Here is a 25,591-nt window from a genome sequence, read left to right on the forward strand (position 1 = left end):
TCAAATTAAATTTGGTGACAAATCGCACTGGATCACTTAAATCTGTACTTATGTCAATATCTGCCATAAACACATCCATCCAAAACATTGAAAAGCAAAGTACTTTCGTAATGTTTAAAATATATTATGAAATTCTATAAAATTATAAATTTGTAAACACCATTCAAGAAATAACGGCTGATTTCCTGGACTGTGTTTAAGTGTAGGTTATTTTAAGTGTGCGCTGCCGAAATGAGTCCCTGTGGCTACAAGCAACGTAATTAACAATTCATAAAATAACCTACTATTTATTTCATGGCTCTATTTAAGCAATAAAATGTTTGTGCGTTTGTGTGTGGCCCTGCTTTTACACTCGTGTGTTTACAAAATCTTATTAAAGTAGGAGTGAAATTAATGTGCATACAAGGACATACACTTAAATCTTTTTATTCTGTTTTATTTTTTTAGCTGCTTGTCTTACATTCGATGTACTCTCTTTGTGGAAAGCAAATGAATAAAACAGAAACATTCATTTCTATGAAATGACATCTCTTTTCTCTTTACAAAACGATACATTTACCTGTAAGAGTGTATTCCCTAATGCTCAATATAAATATATTTGCAAGTGTGTGTGTTTGTGTGAGAGTGTGTTTGTTTTACCTTCTCCGAGTGTGGTCTCCTGGGCCATGGCGGAGGCTTTGCTCGCTCCACGGGAGGTATAGGCCTTCACATAGAAGCTGTAACTTGTTGAGGGTTCCAGATCAGCAACCACTTGCTGTAGAGTGACTTTACTCACCGCCTCCTGATACTCCATTTCCATAGGGTCTGAGAACGACAGAGAGTACAGAATTCTTTTTAAATAAAATCTATATGTATATATAAATAAGGAATATAAATAGAACCTGTCAAAACTTTGAAGACACCTATTATGTCTTTTATGGGTTTTTGAGAGACACATGCATTTTGTTCAAATATAACAAATGAGATATTTTAAAGATATTACATTTTACTTTGACCAAATAAATATATAAATGGTAAACTTTATTTTCATTGAAAAATCCTCCCTTAGCATGAATAACAGCTTTACACACACTTGGCATCCGGACGTTTCTCCTTAACTTGCCAAAGGTGATCTTCAATAGTTGGAGATTTCTTTCTGACCTTGTAATCAAGTTCATCCCAGAGAAGTTCAATAGGATTTAGGTGTGTTGACTGGGCAGGCCATTCCATGATAAATAGCACTCCAGCCAAATGATTACTCTATAAATAAAGCTAATGGGGCTTGGACATATGCTTCAAGTCATTATCTGGTTGTATGGTGAAGTTAGTTTCACAGTTCAGGTGGAACTGAATTGCATTGAAATACCGAATGGTAGCCATGTTGGTTCAGCATTCCTTTTACCCGGAATAAGTCTTCAACCTTCCCTGATCCAAAACCTTATTAGCTTATTAGGTTTAGGGGGCAAACACATTTTCACACAGGGCCACGTTTTGGATTAAGTTTTCCCTCAATAATAAAAACCTTCATTTAAAAACTGCATGTTGTGTTCACTTGTGTTATCTTTTACTAATATTTAAATTAGTTTGATAGATATGATCACACACAGCGAGTATTATTATTTTTATATATAGTACTGTGATTAGTGTAAACATTGCGATACACTTATAAGAAAAGCTTAATAACTGAATAGTATACCAAATGGTACAGTGGTCCCCCAGTTATCGAACGGCTCGGATATCGAACGTTCCGGTTAGCGAACAGTTTTCCGAACGAAATTTGGGTCCGGTGAACGAACAAAGTTCCAGTTATCGAACGCCACCCACGCTGCCCAACCCAGCGAGGGAAAGAAACTACTTCCGCTTCAACCATCGCTGAGTAAGCATCTATTGCAACTTCTGTTTGTGAACAATATTAGTGATATTTAGCGGTAAGTACAGTAATCATTTTGTTTCTTACTGTTGTAAAGTTGTTAATTTATACTTTTACCGAGCCAACACAAAATACCCGCAGAGATCGGGATAATCCGGCAAAAGGCAGTCCATAAATAATATCCATGGTGCTTTACGGAGGAAGCCCGATTGCGATGAGCTCAATGTGGGCGGGGCACGCATGAGCGAAGGAACAGGGCATTCCCTGAAGCACCGAGGTATGACAGCCACCGAAGGAGGCTTGGCAGGGGGATTCCTGAGATTATTAATATGGCTAAAAACAGGAAAAAATGGTTAATTATTGGGTATTGGTGGAGTTCGGGAACGGATTAATTGGTTTTCCATTATTTCTTATGGGATAATTAGGTCCGGTTTTCGAACATTTCAGATTTCGAACGGTTTTAAGGGACGAATTAAGTTCGATAACCGGGGGACCACTGTATTTGTTTCTATAACTGCATGTTTAAAAAAATATATATATTTATGCTGTTTGTACCATTTAATGTTGTGGAATGTTCAGAAAACAAGCTGAATGAGAGAAAAAATACCTAAACCTTTTGATCCTGTCAGAAAACCACCACTTAAACTGGAGTCTCCTTACAGCCTAAATAATGTCTACACACGTTTTTTTCAAATCTGTTGCATGTTGCATGCAGTGTAAAAATCCCTGTACACTGTCACTATAGCGACTATACCATATTAGAATAAATGCATTATTTTAATCCTGTCACTCATGTTACTTACTCAGATCTACTTTCTTAAAATAAATTGTGCACACTTTCCGACCAATCAGATTCAGGTATTCAGCAGAGCTGTGAAATAAAATTATATAATAAAATGTAAAAAGAAAACACAGAGCCCTTTTATGTGGCTTCACCGGAGCAGTAATTGTATTATTTCCCTGACGTTTATACGAGTGTTATTGCTACATCAGATGTTAATAAATGGGTTTGAGGCTCGGGAGCTGTTAACTGGTTGGCAGCGTGGGAGTAATTTACTGCAGTGCACACAACAGCAGCAGTGAAAAATTGAATTCGTATGCATTTCCATTTTCCCAAAGTGTTATTCATTACGAGTTCATAAAAGATTCATTACCGTTCTGTGATAGATTCATGGCAGGTTCATGTTCAGAGGTTCTGCAGTTTTTTTGTTTTTTGTTTTCTTTTGTCTATTTTGTTTTTGCTTTGTCTATTTAAAGACTCATGACCCAAGGCTTTATAAAACTCCATGTACAAAAGATCTTTGTAAAAAGAGACACATAGACTGAGGATCTGATTGTAAATATTCTCACATAGGATGTAGAATTGGTGGCTTAATATTACAGGAGAATCACCAGGGAGGGTTGTGTTTATCCAAAAGCATCATAGCACGTTTATTATCATTTAATGCTAATGCAAACACATACCAGAGATGGCAAAAGTACAAACATCCTACACTCAAGTAAAAGAACAGATACTCATGTTTTAATAGACTGCTAAAAGTTGAAGTACTGACTACACCTTTTCACTCAAGTTAAGGAGTTTGGGCTCTGACATGTACCTAGGTAAAATGTAGCCATTACTGCTACCTGTTTTAGTGTCATGCTGGTAACTGGACCTCACATCACATTAATATATCAATACTAGAGAATGTTGTTGAAATAAAGTGAACAGCTCTCTCCTAGCTCAGGTCTTATTGGACTGATCGTTATCAGAATGTTGATGTAAATGGTGAGTTCCTCACACTCTCTGAGGAAAGTTTGGCATTCCGCAAGGATCTGTCTTAGGCTCTCTGCTTTTTTATTAAAATAAGATGCCTCTTTGTAAAATTATATTTAATCATGAGAAAGATCAGCTTAACAATGATGAGGAGTGTGTAAAGGACATTAGACAGTGATGCTTTATAACTTCCTTCTGCTTAACTAAATTAAAGAACTTTTAATAGGACCACATGCAGCTCGATGCAAACGTTCAGATTACGTAGCATCTCTGGATGGTCTTTTCATCTCAGTTTGTACAGTCAAAGACCTTGATGTGATTATTGACCCAAGTCTTTCCTTTGAGGCTCATGTAAACAACATTACCAGGATAGCCTTCTTTCACCTTAGAAACATTCGCCAAAATTAGAAATATGATGTCATTACAGGATGCAGAAAAACAAGTTCATGCTTTTGTTACATCTAGATTAGACTACTGTAACACTTTACTGTCTGGGTGTTTGAGTAAGTGCATAAATAAGCTTCAGTTAGTTCAGAAGGCAGCAGCAAGCCTCCTTACTAGATCTAGAAAATATGACCCCATCACCCCTTGTTTTAATCAGTCTACACTGGCTCACCATCAAATCCTGCATTGATTATAAAATACTACTACTGACGTATAAAGCACTTAACGGACTCGCGCCAGAGTATACGAGTGAACTTCTGTACCAATATGAATATGAAAAGAGGCAGGCTATTTTTGGTACCGCCAATAATGAAGCGGGTGCAGATTTTTCTCTTTGAAAGCCCCGCAGTTATATAACAACCTTTTAATCAGTGTTTGGGAGTCAGACACAGTCTCAGTTTTTAAGTCGAGGCTGAAAACAACTTATTTAGTCGTTTTTATCGATATGTTTTTTTAGGTAAAAGGAGCAAATCTGAAGGGATCATGGATATAGAGTGTTCAGTGAACTAGGATGCGCCTCTCCTCGGATCTGACCGCTTCGTCCCAGCCTGCCTCTGGATAGTGTTCTCATCAATTGGAGGCCACTCTGTGCAGCTGGGGATGGTTTCACATCTAAAACCTGGGGATCCATGAAATTACGGAGTAACACAGGAGCTTGGAGGATGGATTTGGACTGTACTTAATGTCAACAGTCTGCTACACAGACAGGACTACAGCATGCACTTGATCATCACTGCACACCTCAACATTGTTTTTGCTGTAATAAGTGGACATTCAGTGCCACCCAGATGAGGATTACGTCCCTCCTGAGTCTGGTTCCTCTCAAGATTTCTTCCTTATGCCATCTCAGGGAGTTTTTCCTTGCCATAGCCGCCATCGGCTTTCTTATTAGGGACAAACTTACAATTATAAAGAACAATCTTATTCTTAATTGCCGCTTTATTTGTGTAAATCTTCTTTAAGACAATGTCCATTTTTAAAAGCACTATACGAATGAAAAATGAATTGAGTTGAATTCAATACAAAATAATTTTAGATTTTGTTACCTAATGAATATATCCAGGTGACACAACCACCATATAGAACACAAGCAGAGAAAAGATGATCAGGCTTGTTGTTAGCTTTGTAGGCTAGCCTACATCTGTGGTGTGTGATACACCAGTGGTAGATAGAATAATTAAATAAATTATTGATACCAGAATAATCCTCTTTAGTACAGTAACGAAGTAGTTGTACTTCGTTAATTCCCATCTCAGCATTCTGCTATAGGGTTCTACAAAGATACTTCTAGGGCAGAGGTTCGCAGTTTAGAGGTAGCAATCAATAGAGGTCGTACAATTCACAAAAACTGGTTATTTTTTTTGGTTTTATTAAGCAACTGCCTGGGATACCATAGCAATTGAAATAATACATCAACCATCTCTTAAATCAGTAGTTACCACCTGTGATACCACTGCAACCACATAGCAAAATACAAGCAACCGCAACACAATAATACTCAACACAATAGCATTCACCTGGAATACCATAACAATTGTCTAACAACAACCTTTCATAGTAAACACCTAGCATCACCAAGGAAACATGCTGGAATACCACAGGCACCACACACCAGGACCTCATCAACAAACTACAGCAGCAACACCATATCAACAATCTGGACTACGACAGCAACCACCTGGAAACACTTAAGCAGTCTCCTGGATAAAAAAAGCAGTGCTTCAACATAATGTATTCCACAAGTCATAATAAACCAAGTGAATATTTTTTTTCTAGCTTTGTACCTGCTGTCTTGCGGATGTGCAGTACATAGCCAATGATGTCCTGTGTGTTCTGGGCTGGTTCATTCCATGACACCTGGATGGAGGTTGGCGAGAGGGCGTCAGCACGTACTTCAGTAGGGATGCCCGGTAAACCCTCTGCCCACAGGACAGTGAGACGAGCGCTGGCCTGAGACGAGCCGGCACTGTTCTCCGCTATACACTGATATATCGCTTCATCTTCCTGGCTGATGCTGGAGATGGTCAGCGTGCTGTAGGAACAATAAGAAAAGCGATGTAGAAATGAGAGAAAAAGAAAAAGGGGATGATTTGAGTGCTGTATTCGGTTCATTGGGTTTAGTGTTTATACAAACATCTCTCCATATTGGATTTGCCTCGAGCTGTCTGGATGATGGATATTATGTTTGATGTATTCACACGACTCGGATCGACACAATCAATTCTGAAACCGCCGCTGCTGAGATCATGTTTCTGCCTCCGATTAAATCCAGCGAGCGAGTGAACAGGAAAGTAAGTGTGCTAAGCTGTAGGGGCAGCTAGAGAATTAAAGCAGCAAAATCCTTTACAGAATCACAGGACTTTTGGCGAAAAGATTAAAAAATAAAAGATTTAAACCATAAATTTCTGTGCATTACTACAAACCTAATCGTCCAAAACGACATCCTTCAGTACACAAGAAAATTATTTGAAAAACAATGCCTTATCATTTATTTGTTATTTTTTATCTTATTAGCCACTTGGTTTAATTGACAATCATTTTAATTTATACATAACTGATATAAGAATTTAATAAAAAGGCAGACCCTTTTTTCTGACTGAAAGGAAGCAATTCTACTCAGCAATATTATGATAATTGTTTATATATATTATTTTTACTTCCTTCGTTGAGTAATTGACAAATGATAAGTGTCAAAACATCAATTTCTTTCTCAACAGATTACAGTTTCTCGTGTTGTCTACATTTAGAACTCACTGAAACCACTGTAGCATATAATTTTAATTTTTCTTGCCAATTTAGCTCCCAAATATTGGAATTTACTCAATTTAATTGTTGTACGCTCTTTTCTCTGCCAGAGTTACAATCTTAAATCTCTCAAAGTGCCATTTCAATGTATTTATTTAGCTATTTATCTGAATTCCTGTGCAGATGTGTGCAGTATGTCTTTCAGTGTATGATGAGTCATTTCATATATATTTTGTTTCCTTTCTACACATTTTTAATCCTTTCTTTTGTATATTTTGCAAGATCAAGTTCCTATCCTGATTTGCTATTTTATTGTCATATATTCTGTTTCTCTGTCAAGTCAGGGTTACTTCTGTCTTGCTCATTTGTTTCCTTCTTCTTTCATTTTGCTGCATTTTATTTTTCTCAGTATGTCACAGACAACACACAGTGACCTTGAGTTTGAGTAAGGATCTATGAAATATTACTTTGATTATTATCATTATTACATTTAGGTCACTAAGTGACGACATTTTAGTCCATTGAAAAAAATCTAATCAGACATTCCAGAATCTCTGGGCAATATGAACCAACAAAAAAATCCTGAATGTTATTTAATTACTCAAAAAGAACGTTTCACATGGAATTTTAATATTTATTTTATTTGTCCTTCTGGACTTATTTTTAAAACCCTAATAACAGTTTCGACGCTAACAACTTTTTATTTCTGAGAGTGTAGTCTACATGACAGCATATATGTCAGTCTACTGTCATATATTCAAATTAGTGCTTACTTCAAAGCTTGGAAGCAAATTTACAAATGAAGTGCATGAAGCATCTGTGTAAAGCATGCAGAGAAAAACTGCAGAGATTTAATCAATGTTATGAAGGTTTAAAAAGCTACTGATTAACTCACAGCCGTCTCTGCATTACCTTCAGTCTCTTATTCCCATGTGTGCTTATATGTGATAGAGAGTATTATACATATATGAATATATGAATACATAATGTTTTTTCCTATTAATCCTGAGGCGATAAAAAAGAATACATACCAATTTAAACACAAAGAATGGCAAGATATGCAAATGAAAAACTGCCATTGGTTTCTTAAAGAGTCCTTTTCTTTTCTTTTCTTTTTCTTTCCAAGGATTCAGGAATATAAATGTTGAAGAAGCGAATGCAAATTCGAGGTGTAAAGGAGTTATTTTTGAGGATTATTTTATAATAATTAAGTGAACTACAATAAAAGCAATTGCATTTTAGGAGTTTACTTTTTGACGCATTTAATCAACACTGAAGGATACAACAAAAAAAAATATATATATATAGTTTGATATCCCTTTTCTCTCACAAAAGCATTAAACCAAAGGAATTGAAAATGTTAATAGTAATTTATAACGGGAATTTAATTCAGAAATAGCATGGCTTACAGATTTCTAATAAAAAACATAATCGGACCAACGCACCAATGTCACCGGACCCCACAATCACACAAAACACAGGAAACCTGATAAGAAAATGTAACCTTTACTGTATATGCAGCGATCTACACAAATCATATTATCTCCTGTGTTTGGTGTAAAATAAAAGCCCAATACACAGAGTCAGCTGTTATTTCTTATTTCAGAAATAACTTAATACATTTTCTCACGGGAAAATACAAATGGACTCAAGATTTGATCTAGAAAAGCCCAAGTCTCAGCAGAACGAAATAAAATCCATACTCAAAAATAAAACAACACCCAAGCTAGACATCAGCACTGAGACCATTTAAGTATAATTTCCTCACCTGTTGTTGTTCCTGAGCTTGACGTGGCCATTGGGTTCCAGGATCTGACCGTTCTTTAGCCATGTGAGCTGAGGAGATGGCTCGCCTTGTGCCAGGCATGTAAAGATAGCAGTGGTGCCGATTGGGCGTGCTATGGATTGGGAGGCTGAACGAACTCTGCAGGAGCTGCACAGGTACACAGACACAGCATCATTAATAAAACCCAACATTAGAACTTTTCTTCATTTATATTTACAGTTTGCTTTATCTTAAATTATACTCAGTATGAGTACATAACTACATTTCAATCCAACTAAACATTTGTAAAACCAAAACAAGAAATACATTTTGCAATGAAATTGTAATTTTATTTTATTTTATTTAATTACAATTTATGCAACACAACAAATTAGCTATTGATTAAAATTGTTATTTGATAAAAGGTAAATAAACACACAACTATCTACAGTCTGGTGCAAACAATTGTATTCTAATGGTATTTTAATGGATAAGAATTCTCACTTTAATATTACAAAAAAAATCATATTAAAATGTTAGAAATGAAATATGGGAATATCCCATCAAGGGAACAATTCAACATGTGAGGCAAAATCAACAGTAATCAGATGTTATAGAGAGTGTGGAGGAGGCTGAATAGTGTACATGAGTGTTCTGTTAACTGATTTTATTTAGCACAGTATGTAACACAACACAAGCAAACCAAGAACTTTAGCATTAATATGCTATCAGTAACATTAATAAATTAACAGACACTTGTGTTTAATCATTTTAAATTCGATTCGGCTCAAATTATAAACCGGATAAGTAAAATAAATTGTTCGGTAAATTGAGTGGTTTGAAAAACACATTCATTATTTCCCAAACAAATAGAATTAATAGTATTCTGTAAATAATATAACCAATATTATATAAGATAAAATACACAAGCAGCGACAGGACAGTATTATTTTATCTAATAACTTCTTTATTTTTTACCACAGCATCTTGCCAATTATTACATTTCTGAAATAATTATTGTACCACACATCATGCTTTATATGAATTTGAATTTTCATTTAATGTTTTGGATCATTCTTGAATCAAGTGAGTTTCTGTTGTCACTTATTTTATATGCAATATCAACATCGTTCCTTGATTAGCCTCGCTTATTTACTTTCTTAAATAAAAAAAAAAAAACAAGCAGTGTGAAATGTTACTTTGTCTGTTTCCTGTAATAGAAATGTCAAACACAAACAATACTACTATGTTTTGTAGCAGATTATGGGGAGTATCTGTCATACAAGTGATATTACCTATAAGAATGAGCACATAAACCTTTTTCATAGCTTTTTTCAGAGCTTATGTTCTAAAAAATTGAATCTCCTGATAAGTGCAAAGACATAACAGAAGATACCTTTATGTGACAAGTATCAGAGCAATGGTTGAATTATTGCCACTGTATTGAATTGTATTGTACTGTATTGATATTAGTATCTATGGTCACAGTTACTAACCAGAAACAGCACTTTTGCCACATACAAGTGCGTTATTTGACTGATTCTCAGTTCTGAATTTGATGCTGCTCATCACCCGACATTGGGGAAACACACAGAACACATCACCGGTGTCAGTGACCTTGCATTGACCTTGCATTGACCTGCCTGAATACCCAGCAGCAGTTTTTCCACAGTTAATGGATGTGTAGTCATTCCCAGTTACTATAACTTTCAATTATTAAGCATGGTGTCAACTGTCACATGCACCACAGATGATAATACTGAAATACACTGAAATATACATGCATGTTCACTGCAACAGCATCTGAACCACTTATCAGTGACCACAGTAGTCAAATACTTTATTTTGATTGGAGAGAATTTGCTGATTATTTATTATTTATTATTTTTTCATTTTCAGGGCTGTGGGGTTAGAGAGGTAGCCAGTGGTAACGCTAAACTTTGTCTATGCATCAGATAGACTGATTATAAAATAATATATTCCCTCGAGTGAAAAAGAAGGAAGTGGAGATTCACTACAAATCCATTTAAATTAGAACCCAACATAGGTCTCAGGTTTTCTGTGGCTTCACGGTGATGTGAAACAAGCTTCAAGCCTCTCAGCATTGCCTCTGGAGTGCTATACAAGCTCTTTAATAAAGATTGGCTCTTTCTTGTTTCATTACCTCTACCCGATGAGCGTTAATCCAATACGCAATTACTCTTTAATTAGGTCGCATTTAGTTTAGACGGAAATTTGCAATTGCCAGCTGATTAGCAGCTGCTTGTTTGATATTGCAATTTTCCCTCCTGCAATTAGATTGGCATTATATCATTTACATCCATTGCTATATAATACAACACATCACCCATGATGCCTGTAGTGTGATAGGCTTAATCATCATCACGATAAAAACTCATACGAAGCTCAATTTGTGAAGTCACAGACACCATTATAGACCCATCAGCCTTGGTTTAGTGAATATAGCTCTCTTAGAAAAGGGATTATAGACGGGGTGCTTATAAATGAGATTGCAAAGAGCGTCTCTTCTTCTCTAGAAATGTGTGCTTCCAGCAAGTAACTGTGATCAAATGACCTATGGCTTCAACAACATCAATGTGGTACGTTTTCTTTATGATTATTGGTCTTGTTTAACTGAAGCCTGAGAGAAATGTGAATTGTATATTTGCATGCTGTGAGTCATTTTTCAGCATCCGAGATTTATTTTTTCATTGACATTTTAGTCCATAATTTATTTAACAACAGACAAACCTCAACAAATAATTCAATCAAACAACCAAATCTATGTTAATCATTACTTTATGAACTGTTTTTGTTGGATAGCTTAGCACACAGATTCTACGGCTAAGAGAATTAACAGATTTTAGGTATCTTGGGTGTGACTGTTCCATGAATTAAACAAAACAGGATAAATTAGCTCACCTTGGACCACTAGACGACCCTGAGCTGTTCGACGGAGACGTGTTCCTGGTTTGTTGGCTGCACAGACATAGACGCCTGAGTGTTTCACACGGACATCTGAGATCATCAGGTTGCCTGTACCCAACACCTGGATGCCTTCAACTCCAATTGGACGCCCATCTATAAGGAAGATGAAAAAAAGGAGCAATTTAATAATTCATTCTTTCTGTCATTTATTTATTGAGGCATTTAGCAAGGCAGTCAGTGAGGTAATGAGGAAGTGAGACAGTCAGTGAAGTAATAAGAAAGCGAGACAGTCAGTGAGGTAATTGAGGAAGAAAGGCAGTCAGTGAGGTAATGAGGAAGCGAGGCAGTCAATATGGTAATGAGGAAGCGAGACAGTCAGTGAGGTAATGAGGAAGCGAGGCAGTCAGTGAGGTAATGAGGCGAGGCAGTCAGTGAGGTAATGAGGCGAGACAGTCAGTAAGGTAATGAGAAGACGAGGCAGTCAGTGAGGTAATGAGGAAGCGAGGTAGTCAGTGAGGTAATGAGGAAGCGAGGCAGTCAGTGAGGTAATGAGGAAGTGAGACAGTCAGTGAGGTAATGAGAAGGCGAGGCAGTCAGTGAGGTAATGAGGAAGCGAGGCAGTCAGTGAGGTAATGAGGCGAGGCAGTCAGTGAGGTAATGAGGCGAGACAGTCAGTGAGGTAATGAGGAAGAGGCAGTCAGTGAGGTAATGAGGAAGCGAGACAGTCAGTGAGGTAATGAGAAGACGAGGCAGTCAGTGAGGTAATGAGGAAGCGAGGCAGTCAGTGAGGTAATGAGGAAGCGAGGCAGTCAGTGAGGTAATGAGGAAGCGAGGCAGTCAGTAAGGTAATGAGGAAGCGAGACAGTCAGTAAGGTAATGAGAAGACGAGGCAGTCAGTGAGGTAATGAGGAAGCGAGGCAGTCAGTGAGGTAATGAGGAAGCGAGGCAGTCAGTGAGGTAATGAGGAAGCGAGGCAGTCAGTAAGGTAATGAGGAAGCGAGACAGTCAGTGAGGTAATGAGGAAGCGAGGCAGCCAGTGAGGTAATGAGAAAGCGAGGCAGTCAGTCAATGAGCCAGTAAATCTTCAAGTTTCACATGTCAGTGGCAGTTTTTATAAATAAATTCTTAAGTGAGGCTACAGGCAAACTACAGCAATGTTAAATATTATTTTAACAATAATAATAATATATAATAATGAGGCATAAGAAAGTTATAATTATGAGTGCAGAAGTGTCTGTATATATAAAATAAATTATATAAATATTTACATATATGACATTAGCATGAGGTATTTTAAGAAAAATGTGGAAGACGAAGAATAACAAGTAGAATGAATATATTAGAGTAGGTGTGCAAAAATGCATAAAGGTACACAGTGTGCAAGTAAGGTGCAAGTACTGAGGGCATTAAGAGTTCTGAGAATGAAGAATTGTGCAGTCCCAGTGTTTTAAACAAATATGTATATATTTCATGCAAATATCTATGGGTCAGATGGCAGTTGTGGTCTGCATTGAGACTGTATTACAGTTTGTTGATGATTTTAATATCCTGCTGTAAAGTTTGCCCTAAGCTCTCACCAGCGGAGAACTGCAGCAGAACCGGAACAGTCAGAGAGACTGTCAGTGAGGTCGCATGGCAGTCAGTCAATAAGGCAGTCAGTGCAACAGTCAGTGAGACAGTTAGTCAGTGAGACAGTCAGTCTGTCATTGAGGTTGTCAGTCTAACAGTGAGACAGTCAGTCCGTTAGTGAGACAGTCAGTCACTAAGGCAGTCAGTCGGCCAGTGAAAAAGTGAGGAAGCGAGGCAGTCAATCAGAGAGACAATCAGTGAGGAATTCAGTCAGTCAGTAAGGGACTGAGGAAGAGAGGCAGTCTAAGATGCAACAAAATATCTTATCTTAACTTATTCCTCAAGGGTTTTGTTGATATTTAACATTTCAGTTTTCTAAAGACTTTCTACTCTACTTATGAAAGGAAATCCTTTTATTCAAAGGTAAGCAATTGTTCTGTGAGAGTAAAAATTCAAATGCACCTTATGCTGAAAACACTTCCTAGTTTCTATTCAAAACTATAAAGATGGTGGTTTGAGGATTGAAGTAAGGGGGTAAAGACAAAGACAAAGACAGAGCGAGAAAAAAGAGAGAGAGAGCGAGAGAGAGAGAGAGAGAGAGAGAGAGAGAGAGAGAGAGAGAGAGACAGTGAGTAAGTGGTTTCAAAGAAAGAGGCCATATGAGGCACTGCACAAATGTCAATGACGCAAGACACCTCTGTTGCCATGGTGCCACTGAATTCTGTCATGTGATACAGTTGTGTGTGTGTGTGTGTGTGTATGTGTATATATATACTTCAGCCTTTAATATTAGACAATCATTTTATGATTGTCTAATATTAAAACTGAAATATATATATATATATATATATATATATATATATATATATATATATATATATATATATATATATATATATTATAAATATTGGACCTAGATTTTTCTGTCACAGACTTTTAGATAGATAGATAGATAGATAGATAGATAGATAGATAGATAGATAGATAGATAGATAGATAGATAGATAGATAGATAGATAGATAGATAGATAGATAGATAGATAGATAGACTCATGTATTTAGCATGTAATACTTTTAGGTTAACATTAGGATTATTTAGGTTAACATTGATTTCTTTAATTCTTTAATATTATTATTTATTTGTTTTGTTTTTTATTTATTCTGAATCATTCTAAATGTATGTCTTCAATCAGTACATTTCTACAACATATTGATTGCTAGTGGACATTTTTCTCTGTCTGCAGTTGCTACACACAAGGCATACACTAAACATCTAGACATCTCTTGAACACAAAAGAGAAAATTCTCTCTCTCTCTCTCTCTCTCTCTCTCTCTCTCTCTCTCTCTCTCTCTCTCTCTCTCTCTCTCTCTCTCTCTCTCTACTGTAATCCAATGCACTCAAGTCCAATCTCATTGTGTTAGCATTTCATTGCAGGAACATTCCATGAGGCAATATCCACAATCTGATTTTTTGTGGTCTCTTACAGGCGTTCAGGAGACTGAAACTTGATCAGGTTATAGTTAGAAAAGCTCAGACAGCATCACACTGTGATTAATGTAGCAAGTGTACAGCGTATTACAGATAGAATTACAAGTAATGAGTGTGAAAGTATATATTTGTAAAGGCAGCATTACACAAATTCAATTTTTTTTCATTGAAAAGTGCTATATAAGCTCTAAATACATGTAGTTTTCACATCACTGTGAAATGTGCCTCCTGAATGTTTCAGTGTAATGAAAAAACTATGATTTCTATATCGGGTTGTTCAATGAAAGAACTTGTTTTAATTAGCACATTAATAACCTTTCTACAATAAAACATAGACAATGAAAATGCTCACCAAGGCGACTCCAGGACACAATGGGCCGAGGATATCCGGTAGCCACACACTCCAAGATGGCCGTCTGGTGCACGGTGAGAGTAAGGTTCTCGGGGCCGACGAGAATCATGGGGTCTTTGTAAACAGAAGACTGTGAGCCTGTGAAGGAGAAATCAAGAAGCATATCAGGGATGAGGTTGATGAATTTAAAACAAAACAAAATATGACTCTTTTGCCTAGCTTATAACCTGCATTTAATTCACGTAACAAAAAGAAGGGTATTAAAAATAGCCTGGAATTCAGTTCCTGTCACATGACCCCCCCATCTTATGTACCCACTCACCTCCAACATGTGCATTTAATTCATACTTAATATAACTGGGGTGAAGAGTTAATAAAAAAATTCATTAAATAAAAAAATACTAATAAAACTTTAATTGACATTATTAAACATTATTAAAATCTAATAAGTTGTATGTGTAACTAGTCCACACCTGAGACAGTGAGCCGAGCTCCAGTGCTGTGTTTGACTCCTGCACTGTTGTGAGCGACGCAGCAAAATACTCCGCCGTCCTCCGGACGAACACCCGTAATCTGTAATACACCTGTGGGTAATAGTGTGTACCTGCACAAAATAAACAAATAGAGAAAGAGAGAGAGAAAGAGAGAGAGAGAGAAATTAATTACTAGATTAGCAAAAACAGTATCATTAAAAATACAGTCGTCCCCCGTTTATCGCAGTAGTTACGTGCCACAACCCACCGCGGAAAAATAATTTCCGCTATAAATGGACGCCACCCCAAACTTTATAGTTTAAGCCATAAATCATCCTCCTGCACTCTTTAAAGACACACAGAAAATTTGCAAGAATATAGCGAGATGAATTTTGTGTAAATTTGTAGAAATATCACATTAATATTGAGTAACCTATAGTGTAACCTATACATAGTTTCTGCGCTTGTTTCTTGGTTGAAGTGTCCTATGATGTCAAAAAAGGGGCTGTATTCTTTATTTTCTTGGATAAATCTGGTGACGTATGTCTTCAACTCTGGCCTATTTTTTTTTTTACGTCAGAGGATCCTACAACCAATAAATAAGCGGAAGCCTACGGTTTCTAGTAATGCTACTCATTTCTTATGATGAATTGAAATCGGGACCATTCGCAAAACAAAATATTTATGTGCCAAATTAAACATTGTAATAAAGTGGGACCATGGAATTCGAACAGCAATAAATAGAGGGATGACTGTACCAGGAAATTGCATCTCATAAACATGGTTACCTCCAGGAGGTTAAAAACTTTGGTCATAGACTGATCTTTCAAAAGAAGACTGACCTCAATTGCACTTCTAATACAATACATGATAGTTCCGTGAATCTACAAATGTACAGTGACCTCCATCACAGACATGTGGGAAAAATTTGTCCATTAATATAACTGAAATTGAGGGGTGTGTTTGTGTGTGAGTGAGAGAGAGAGCGAGGAGAGAGAGAGAGAGAGAGAGAGAGAGAGAGAGAGAGAGTGTGTATGTGTTTATACCTCTCGTCACTTGTGTCTACAGCACGACCATCTTTCTCCCAGCTGATAACTGGCTCAGGAAGGCCATGGATTTGGCACTGAAAACGTGCAACACCTGCTAACTCCGTTCGCACAGAGTGTGGGTGCACGTGGAAATCCGCCATCGCTGGAGACAGACAGACAAAAGAGAGATGGCATGAATTAATTACTTTCTTTGTTCGATTGTTTGTGTATTAAACACATAACCACAAAGAAATAAACAGTTTGTTTGCACAAAGCAACGAACAATTTGGTGCATAAAGTGTGGTGCATGTTCGCTCTCTAAAATTTTGTTTGTATAAAAAAAGGACATTGCCAAAAAGCAGTGTATGTGTGTGTATGTGTGTGTGTGTGTGTGTGTGTGTGTGTGTGGGTGGGTGCAAAGTGGCATACTGCATAAGTACTTTAAGACACACACACACACACACACACACACACATACACACACGCACACACATATACGTCCAGTGCTGGATTAATTGAGGCCAGTTAACCCCCAAATGCAGCAGTAATTATCAAATCTGGAGCAGCAACACCCAGGTGGGAAAACAATAGCAAGGAGTGATATATATACACACACACACACAAACTTGAGGGAGGGAGGGAGGAAGGGAGGGAGGAATTAAGGAAGGAAGGAAGAAAGAAAAAAGAAAGAAAGAAAGAAAGAAAGAAAGAAAGAAAGAAAGAAAGAAAGAAAGAAAGAAAGAAAGAAAGAAAGAAAGAGAATGTTAATCAGTTTCAGGATTTGTTGATTTAAAACAACACTAGAGTGTTTATTCAGAGGGTCATTGGCAGATCTTGGGCATGTTGTATTAGTGTAAAAAACTGATTTCAGAGCAGCAGTAAAGACCTAATTGAGCTCATTGAGCTGCAGATCACACCATGGCTCTCAGCTCGTCTCAGTTCCCAGCTCGTGATCTCAGGCTCTGGGCGAGAGGGCGTGACCCAAGGGAGGAGCCGTCAACACAAACTCAATTAGCAACACGCCCGGCTCTTTCTCAGCCCGCGACACAAGTGCGCTTCCTCGAATGTTAGCTGTAATTACCTCGGGCCAAGTTTCAAAATGCTCTTAGCATAACAAGAGCTTAGCATTCTGTTCTCTCTCTCTCTCTCTCTCTCTCTCTGTAACATTCTCATCTTCAGACTAGTGCAGACTCACAGCTACATTATTGCCAAACTATCAGAGTTTGGCTAGTTAAAGCATTCTCAGTTTTGTTTGTGCGAATCTCAGGAGGAGTGATGAGAGAGATGGAAAGACACAAGATATTCACATCTATATATATTCTCCATATTTTCTTTCATTTCTTGCTTTTCTTTAAAATTTCCAAACATTGCCTCTGCTACTCTGCAACCCTGATAGTCAAATAGTTGTAATAAATTGTTAGCCATAATTAATCAATCTCTTTACCATTGTACACATTCCACATTTGGTCATGTACGGTATGTAAAAATATTACAATGAACCTTTAGTGTATTTAGTTTTGTGAAGACCTACTGGTCAGTTTTTCAGTGTTTTTATTTGCCTCACCAGTGTGGGTGGAGTCAAGCAAAAGAGGTGTGGTCTTTAATATTCACCAGATGTTGGAAACTGTTTTGATCTGAACGTCAAATGCATTACAGTCTTTTAAGAAAATTTAACAACTGAAAACAATAGAAAAAGGTTCATAATTATTATCTGTGATGTCGAGTTCATGACCATTTCCTTCATCTTGTATATCCTATTTGACAACTGAAAGTAATGTATACTCAGAGTCTGTTAGCATGAAGGACTAAGCAGCACATACCACACATCACACACACGGATTAATCAGTGAAACACATGCAGTTCCCCTTCAGGAACTCGAGCTGAGTCAACAATGATTTGGGAATGCCATGCGCTGAACCACGTGTGCAATTTGTCCAAAGGAAGGGCATGATGTCACATAGTGACCAGGAAGCTATAAAAGCACATTCAGTGGAGACGGTGCTAGCTTCTGTTGTTCAGGAAGTGCTTTGTGTGTCTGTTCCTTCTGTAAAGGTAAGAAGGTAAAATAAAAATAAAAATGGATAAGAACAAGCAATCCTTCAGGCTGTACGTTTCTCCTTGCCCCTGCTTTATCACGGTCGCTTCTTTGGGGTGGAACAGGCTTGGTTTGCTCTCATGGAAACTGACTGTCTGCATTGTGTACGCATGTCTATGCATGCGCTCGGTTCCTAATGGTTCTGGCGAAGCGAAGCAGCGGTTAAGGACATGGCCTTTGCAAATGGATCTGGCAAAAGCACCCTCTCTTCCTCTGAGGAGGGGAATAAGGGGGGCAACTGTACTGAACGAACATGTGGACTTGACCCCGCAGCCAGTCCAGTTTGAGGAACTTTTGGAGGCAGTAACTTAAGCTGTTGCTAAGCTTAAAATAATTTGGCCAGCTGAAAAACTAGATGAGCCCTTCCTGCCAGGGCCTGCCTGTCTTTCCCAATGTGCACACCGAGGTGTCCAGATCACGGAATAATCCTTACTCGACCCGCCTCTTCAGCCTCAATGTTACCTTTAAATCTAAAGTATACTTCCATATACCCGTACTTGCTCTACACAGGAAGTTCCTGAGGTTTGCTTTCGAGGGCGAAGCTTAATATCGGGTTCTTCCATTTGGTCTTGAACTCTCACCTCGCACTTTCACAAAGTGTGTGGATGCTGCTCTGGCTCCTCTGAGGCTCCAGGGCATACGCTTACTAAATTATATCGACGATTGGTTGATACTAGCTAATTCGGAGCATTAGCTAGTGCGATTTGGCATTGAGATGTCATGCTTGACCACATGAAGGAGTTGGGGTTAAGACTAAACGCCAAGAAAAGTGTGCTTTCTCCAATATAGAGGACCACCTATCTAGGTGTAGTGTGGGATTTAACCACAATGCAAGCGCACTTGTCTCCTGCTTGGATCAAGTCGATCCTCACAGCCATTAAGAGAGTGAACTCACTGTAAAGCAGTTTTAAAGACTGCTGGGTCTGGTGGAAGCTGCGTCCAACGTGATACCGCTCGGCCTCCTGCACATGAGACCCCTGCAGTGGTGGCTCAGGACCAGAGGGTTTTCCAAGGTTATGCGGTAGAGCAAATATGGAGGAAGTTTTACAGAGCACAAGTGTACCTGTTTGCGACTCCAGAGACTAGCACTGTCCCCTCTGGTTTATACCTTACTTACCCAGCCCCTCTCGTCCTGGACACCTTTGTGGGATCTGGCCATTTTTCTGAAGGCCCTGTCCAAGCCTCACTTTGAGCCCATGCACGAGGTGCCCTTAAGGTTTATCCAGTCAATACTGCTTTTCTTCTGGCTATCTCTTCTCTGAAGAGAGTTGGGGACCTTCAGGCCCTTTCTGTGGCCCCCTCTCTTCTGGAGTTTACCCCAGGCATGGCCGTATAATGCACGAGCACTGGACACATACGTCCACAGAACTGCCCTGTGGAGGAAGTCGGACCAGCTGTTTGTCTGTTACGGTCCATATAAGAGGGGTCTTCCTGTAACCAAGCAGACCCTCGTCAGGTGGATTGTGGATGCTATCTCTTTTTTTATGAGTCCTTTGGTGTCCCCACCCCTTTCGGGTCAGGGCTCACTCAACCTCTCAAAGGCATTTGCAATGCTGCGCTGTCCCTCAGTCCTTCAACTTAGCTGTGCCCATCCAGGAACAGGGATTTGTCAGTCTGGCAGAGTTGCACTCTCTTTCTCAAAGTGATGTTGACGCAGCTTGAGTTCCTGAAGTGGAACATATCTAACTTACGTATGCGTCTCAGCGCCACACTTTCTGCATCCCTGCGAGCGCTTCCTTCCCTCTCCGAAGATAGCGCCATGTGCTTTTATAGGTTCCTGCTCGTGACGTCACGCCCTTCCGTTGGACAGATTACACACGTGGTTCATGGCATGGTCACGCAGAGGCCCTCAAAGCGTTTTTGATGCAGCATCTCGAAATACATACATAAGAAACCTACAGACGTTCTTAAAGCTTTGCTACCCGTTTTGCATCAAATTCACAGGACAGGGGAGCAAAAACAAACATCAAAAATAGGATGATAGCCCACAGCTCTTACAGGCTAAGTCACAAATGTATGTACACACACACACACACACACACACACAGACACACACACAGACACACACACACACATATATACACCCTCTCATAACCCCTCTCTTGGGCCTCGGCCTCCACCCTCATGCATAAAACATTCAGCCTGGAGAAGTCCACTTTTTTGCTGCCATTATAAATTTCTCTGTCTCTGTCACAAACTCTCACACACACACACACACACACACACACACACCAGTCTGAGGGTCGAGGGACACTCTGGAGAAGGCAGCCCCAAAATGCTGTTTTATACCATTCATTACTCTTACTCTATCTTTCTCTTTTACACACACACACACACACACACACACACACACACACACACACACACACACACACCAGTTTTACATAAAAAAGTTGTGAGTCTCTGAAAGAGGAGAGTGAAATAAAGGGAGAAAGAATAGAAAAAAGCTGAAATATATAGATTCAGTGAAGACATACATTTTTATATATATATATAATAAAAAGATAATAATACATGGTACATGACAGGCAGTGATGTCAATGATGAAAAACTCATAGGTGTTTTTTTCATTATGTCTCTAAAAGCCCTTAATGCCTTAAGCAAAATATTTAATTAGAAGAAATCACACATAAAAGGTATGTGTGTGTGTGTGTGTGTGTGTGTGTGTGTGTGTGTGTGTGTGTTTTACGGTTCACAAGCTCTCCATTAGCGACAGTGTGTTTTCAAGCATTCAGTCAGGGTTTAATGTGTCTTCCTTTTTGTGTTCTCTCCATTTCTCACGTGAAACAACCGGATCTTCATTTTGTTCCGTGGTTGTCGTGTGTAAAGTGTTTCTCTGAGGCCTTGTGTGAGCTCCAGTGTCCTAAATACACTTATATACTGATTGATTTGACAGTGCTGGAGCGTTATATGCTAAATAAAGTGAGACAGATGCATGCCATTAAGACTGTCAGGCTGGGACGTGGGAACCTCAATAACACACACAAACACACACAGGGGTTGCATGCATGCTCTCTGAATATAAATCAGTGCCTGCACTCTACATATCATGCAGGCTGTAATAATAACATATAACACTGTAAATAAAAATCGTTACAATAAACATGTTTATTTTTTTTTACTTTTTAACACCACAATTGTTATATCTGAGCACAGCAGCATATTTTTTTACATTTGTTTAATAATTTTCATTAAACTATATATATTAATTTATGTAAAACAATATATAATATAATTATAATCAATAACAACCAAGAAAATTTCTAGATTTCATTTTTTCAGATTTTTTCATCTAGTGGTAATTTAATGTCAATTCGATAAAGAAGCAAAATTAAAAGACAATTTTATAAAATCTGAGGTTTATTACGTATTCGATTGGGCATGTGTTAAAAAAAAAATATTCCGTATATATTCGAATACTTTCGTTTCATCATTTAGACCATTAAGAGAGCAACGCATCATGGGAGAACCAACTAATTAACACCTTATAGAAATGAGACCCATTTCAGAAAAGGAGTAGATAAAAGAGTGTTTTTACTGTATTCTCACACTGTAATGTAAATATTACACATATTTAATATTTGGTTGTAGAAAGAATGAATGCAATCAAGAAATAACAGAATAAACCATTTTATGATTAATTTCTGTAGAGGATAGAGATGCTTCTTTATTCATTATAGAGGCATCATTCACAAGTGGCCTTCAACAGCAAAAGAGAAACAGTGGGCGAGAGATAGACAGGGAAAGAGGAAGGAAGGGGAAGGCAGAGAGAGAGAGAGAGAGAGAGAGAGAGAGAGAGAGAGAGAGAGAGAGTGGACCTGGGTGTTCTTCCCCCACACTAACCCTGAGACCCTCATCACATCCAAAAGCATGCTGCTGTAATTACAGGCTCAGGAAATCACCAGACACTAAAATGGCTGGAGGATAAAAAGGAGGATCCGCTGAAAAAATACAAATTAATTAATTAGCTAGGATTTTACATAAATTAGTGTGTTGGTTTTTCTGCTCTGCAAAAAAGTTTAGAGGAGGTTCTAGACGCAAGCTAGTGGCAACATGAAATAATCTAAAACATATTCGCAATGACAGGATGACAACATGGAAACTGTTATTTAGGATAGATATACTGATTACTGTACTGTAGGGAATCCTAAAGTGTACAGTATATGAGCGTGTAGAGAATAATACAATGTACAGAATACTGACGTGCACAGTATACTGATGTGTACAGAATACTGACGTGTACAGAATACTGATGTGTACAGAATAATAAAGTTTATAGTATACTGAAGAGTAAGGAATACTGAAGTGTACAGAATATTGAATTACATGGCACAGGTAGTCCTCTACTTACGATGGAGATATGTTACGACGACCCCATCGTAAGTCTAAAATACCGCAAGTCGAAGATGATACTATGACTGTGACAGCCTTTCCTGCTTTATGCTGATTTATAATTTTCATTTTTCTGCTCTAAACTGATGGCTTTCCTCTTCCTTTTTTTTTACCACCAGCAGGTGACATACTTGGGCGCTTGCAAGACACATTTTTGTCACTAAAATTGCTGTTTAAAACAGAAAAAAATACACAATGAGACACTTCACTCTGTCGACCGCTAGCGAGAGTGGGGCATCTCACAAGGCGAGAGATACGCTCATCCCAGCTGCGCGTCCGCACAAAGTACGCTGCTGCCAGAGCCTGTTGCGTGAGATATTTTAACAATTCTGTCGTATAGAAATCGTCATCGTAAGATCGGAAAAACGTAAGTCGAACCATCGTAACTCAAGGACCATCTGTATACTGAAGTGTAAAGAATATTGAAGTGTACAGAATACTGATGTGAACAGAATAGTGAAGTACATAGTATAAAAACTTTCTTTCGGCTTCTCCAATTAGGGGTCCCCACAGCGGATCATCGGCATGTTTGATTTGGCACGTTTCTACGCTGGATGCCCTTCCTAACGCAACCCTCCCCATTTATCCGTGCTTGGGACCGGCACTAAGGCTTGTGCAACCCTAATGGCTGGGGTTGGTTCCCTGACCGGGGATTGAACCTGGGCCGCAGCAGTGAGAGCGCCGCATCCTAACCACTAGACCACCAGGAAACCTAGTATACTGAAGAATAAAGAATACTGACGTGTATAGTGTAAGAAAGCCACAGATAGCTGAAATTTTATTTATTTTAATAAATCATTAATCATTAATAATAATTAAGTGTACAGTAGTTGATAGTGTACCAAATACTGGGCTGTAAGTGTGAATACTGAATACTGAATGTGAAGAGTGCTGGTGTATACAGTATATAATTGCGTACAGAGTACTGATGCGTAATAAATACTGAAGTGTGCTGAACTACTGTATGAAAGTGAATGTGAAAGTGAGTATGGAAGTGTACAGAACACTGTGATCATGGAGGATTGCCAGTGCAGGTCCACCATGATTTATTGGACACATCCGGGATTCTTCAATAAAACTCAATAAAAAGGAAATACACGAGTTTTGCGTTTGTCTGCGCAATCCGTCTCCATCTATGCTCGTTTCATTCTGTTTTTATTTCCCCTGCTGCTCTGCGATTCGCTGATTTTAGTGATATGGCCTCTGAGAAACAGCTTAACAAATGGTCCCCATGCTTTTTTCTTTTCTCCAGACTGTCAAATATTGAAAATGTGGGAGACAGCTGGAAGTGAGTCACTATTTAAATTCAAATGGAAGAGTCATTACTTTCTCTCGTTCCCACTCGGTTTGTCAGCTTGGAAAATGAAAGGCTCGAATCTCACGGGCAGCCAAAACACTTTTGAATAACAAAGCAGACGGACATTTGGCATCACAATTCTCCATAGCAAAATTACTTCCCCCTCATTAGCGCTCCACTGGTGAGATCTATTCACACATACACACACACATACACATACATACATACACACACACACACACACACACACACACACACACACACACACACACACACACACATAGACATTAATTGTGTAAATCTGTATTATACACTTTTGGGCTGCACCTCCGGGACAGCGTGGCGTAATCATTCTACACAAGAATAAACATTGATTGCTCACCATAATAAGCTAATTTTTTAAACCAAATAATATGAGGAGCAGCTCTGGGAATAAATCACAAAGCTGATGGATTGAGGTGTGTAGGTTCATGTGAAACCATACCTTACCATACTCGACTCTATCATCAGCATTACAGCAGCTTCATAACAGCATAGAGTCAGCCTTAAAACCAAATAAACCAGCACAGGAGTTGAAAAAAGGTACTGGCTAACACAGGCTGATATCTCCATCGATTCATAAACTTTCAAATAAGATTGGTCTTTAACATGCTAACATGCCACTGTAATAGTAGCAGGCAATTATCTAATTAGCCAATCATGTCACAGAAGCAGCAATTACATGTGCATTCTTACAATTTTGAAATATGGAATCCAACTTTTCTAAAATAAATCTACTGTATTTCCGCTTACTAAGATGTGTGAATAGATTTCGAAGCAGATATCAATTAAAATACTACACATGTATTGCGCTCCAAATAGAAGGTGTTATACTGTATTACACATCTAATATATTTACATGTGGGTGGTATGTGCTTGGTGAAGCAGGGAATTCAGAGCACTTAATTTTTTTCACCCCCATTAGCACACTGCTGCTGCACATTCACTTATATACATACACATGCGCACACTTAACCATCTGCCGCCGGGACGAGACGTATGGGGTCATACCATACGGCACAGGGCCAAACCAATGGAGTCAGAGAGTGGATGGTGTGTGTTTTTGGTCAGAGGCTGGTCAGTTAATTGTTTATTCAAAGCAGTGAGGCAACTTCTTTAAACCTTTTTGATATATTTTGTCTAGACTCTATTGCTTAGAAGTCACATTTGAATAATTAAGAAATAACTAAATAATTGAAACCTTTGTGTGATTATTTTAATAAAAGAAATAATTGCAGGTTTTGGGTAGTACGATCAAATGAGATTGAGGAAAGTTTAAGCAAAAAAATACCTCAACAAATGAAACTGTGGAAAAAACCTTGTTGTATAAAACCACAATATATATTGAACACCTGCTGAATGCAATAAT

The 25,591-nt window shown here is 38.3% G+C and overlaps 1 protein-coding gene across 1 annotated transcript in view; it reads right to left on the bottom strand.

Annotated features, from left to right (window-relative positions):
* igdcc3 (immunoglobulin superfamily, DCC subclass, member 3) overlaps positions 1 to 25,591 on the bottom strand; it is a 71,525-nt gene that overhangs the window by 16,089 nt on the left and 29,845 nt on the right. The window contains 8 exon segments of the mRNA XM_046839962.1: positions 640 to 804; positions 5,834 to 6,081; positions 8,563 to 8,701; positions 8,704 to 8,727; positions 11,482 to 11,640; positions 14,898 to 15,035; positions 15,371 to 15,501; positions 16,417 to 16,561. Of these exon segments, the coding sequence (XP_046695918.1) occupies positions 640 to 804; positions 5,834 to 6,081; positions 8,563 to 8,701; positions 8,704 to 8,727; positions 11,482 to 11,640; positions 14,898 to 15,035; positions 15,371 to 15,501; positions 16,417 to 16,561 (1,149 nt within the window).

The sequence above is a fragment of the Silurus meridionalis genome, chromosome 26, assembly GCF_014805685.1.
Source record: "Silurus meridionalis isolate SWU-2019-XX chromosome 26, ASM1480568v1, whole genome shotgun sequence".
NCBI lineage: Eukaryota > Metazoa > Chordata > Actinopteri > Siluriformes > Siluridae > Silurus > Silurus meridionalis.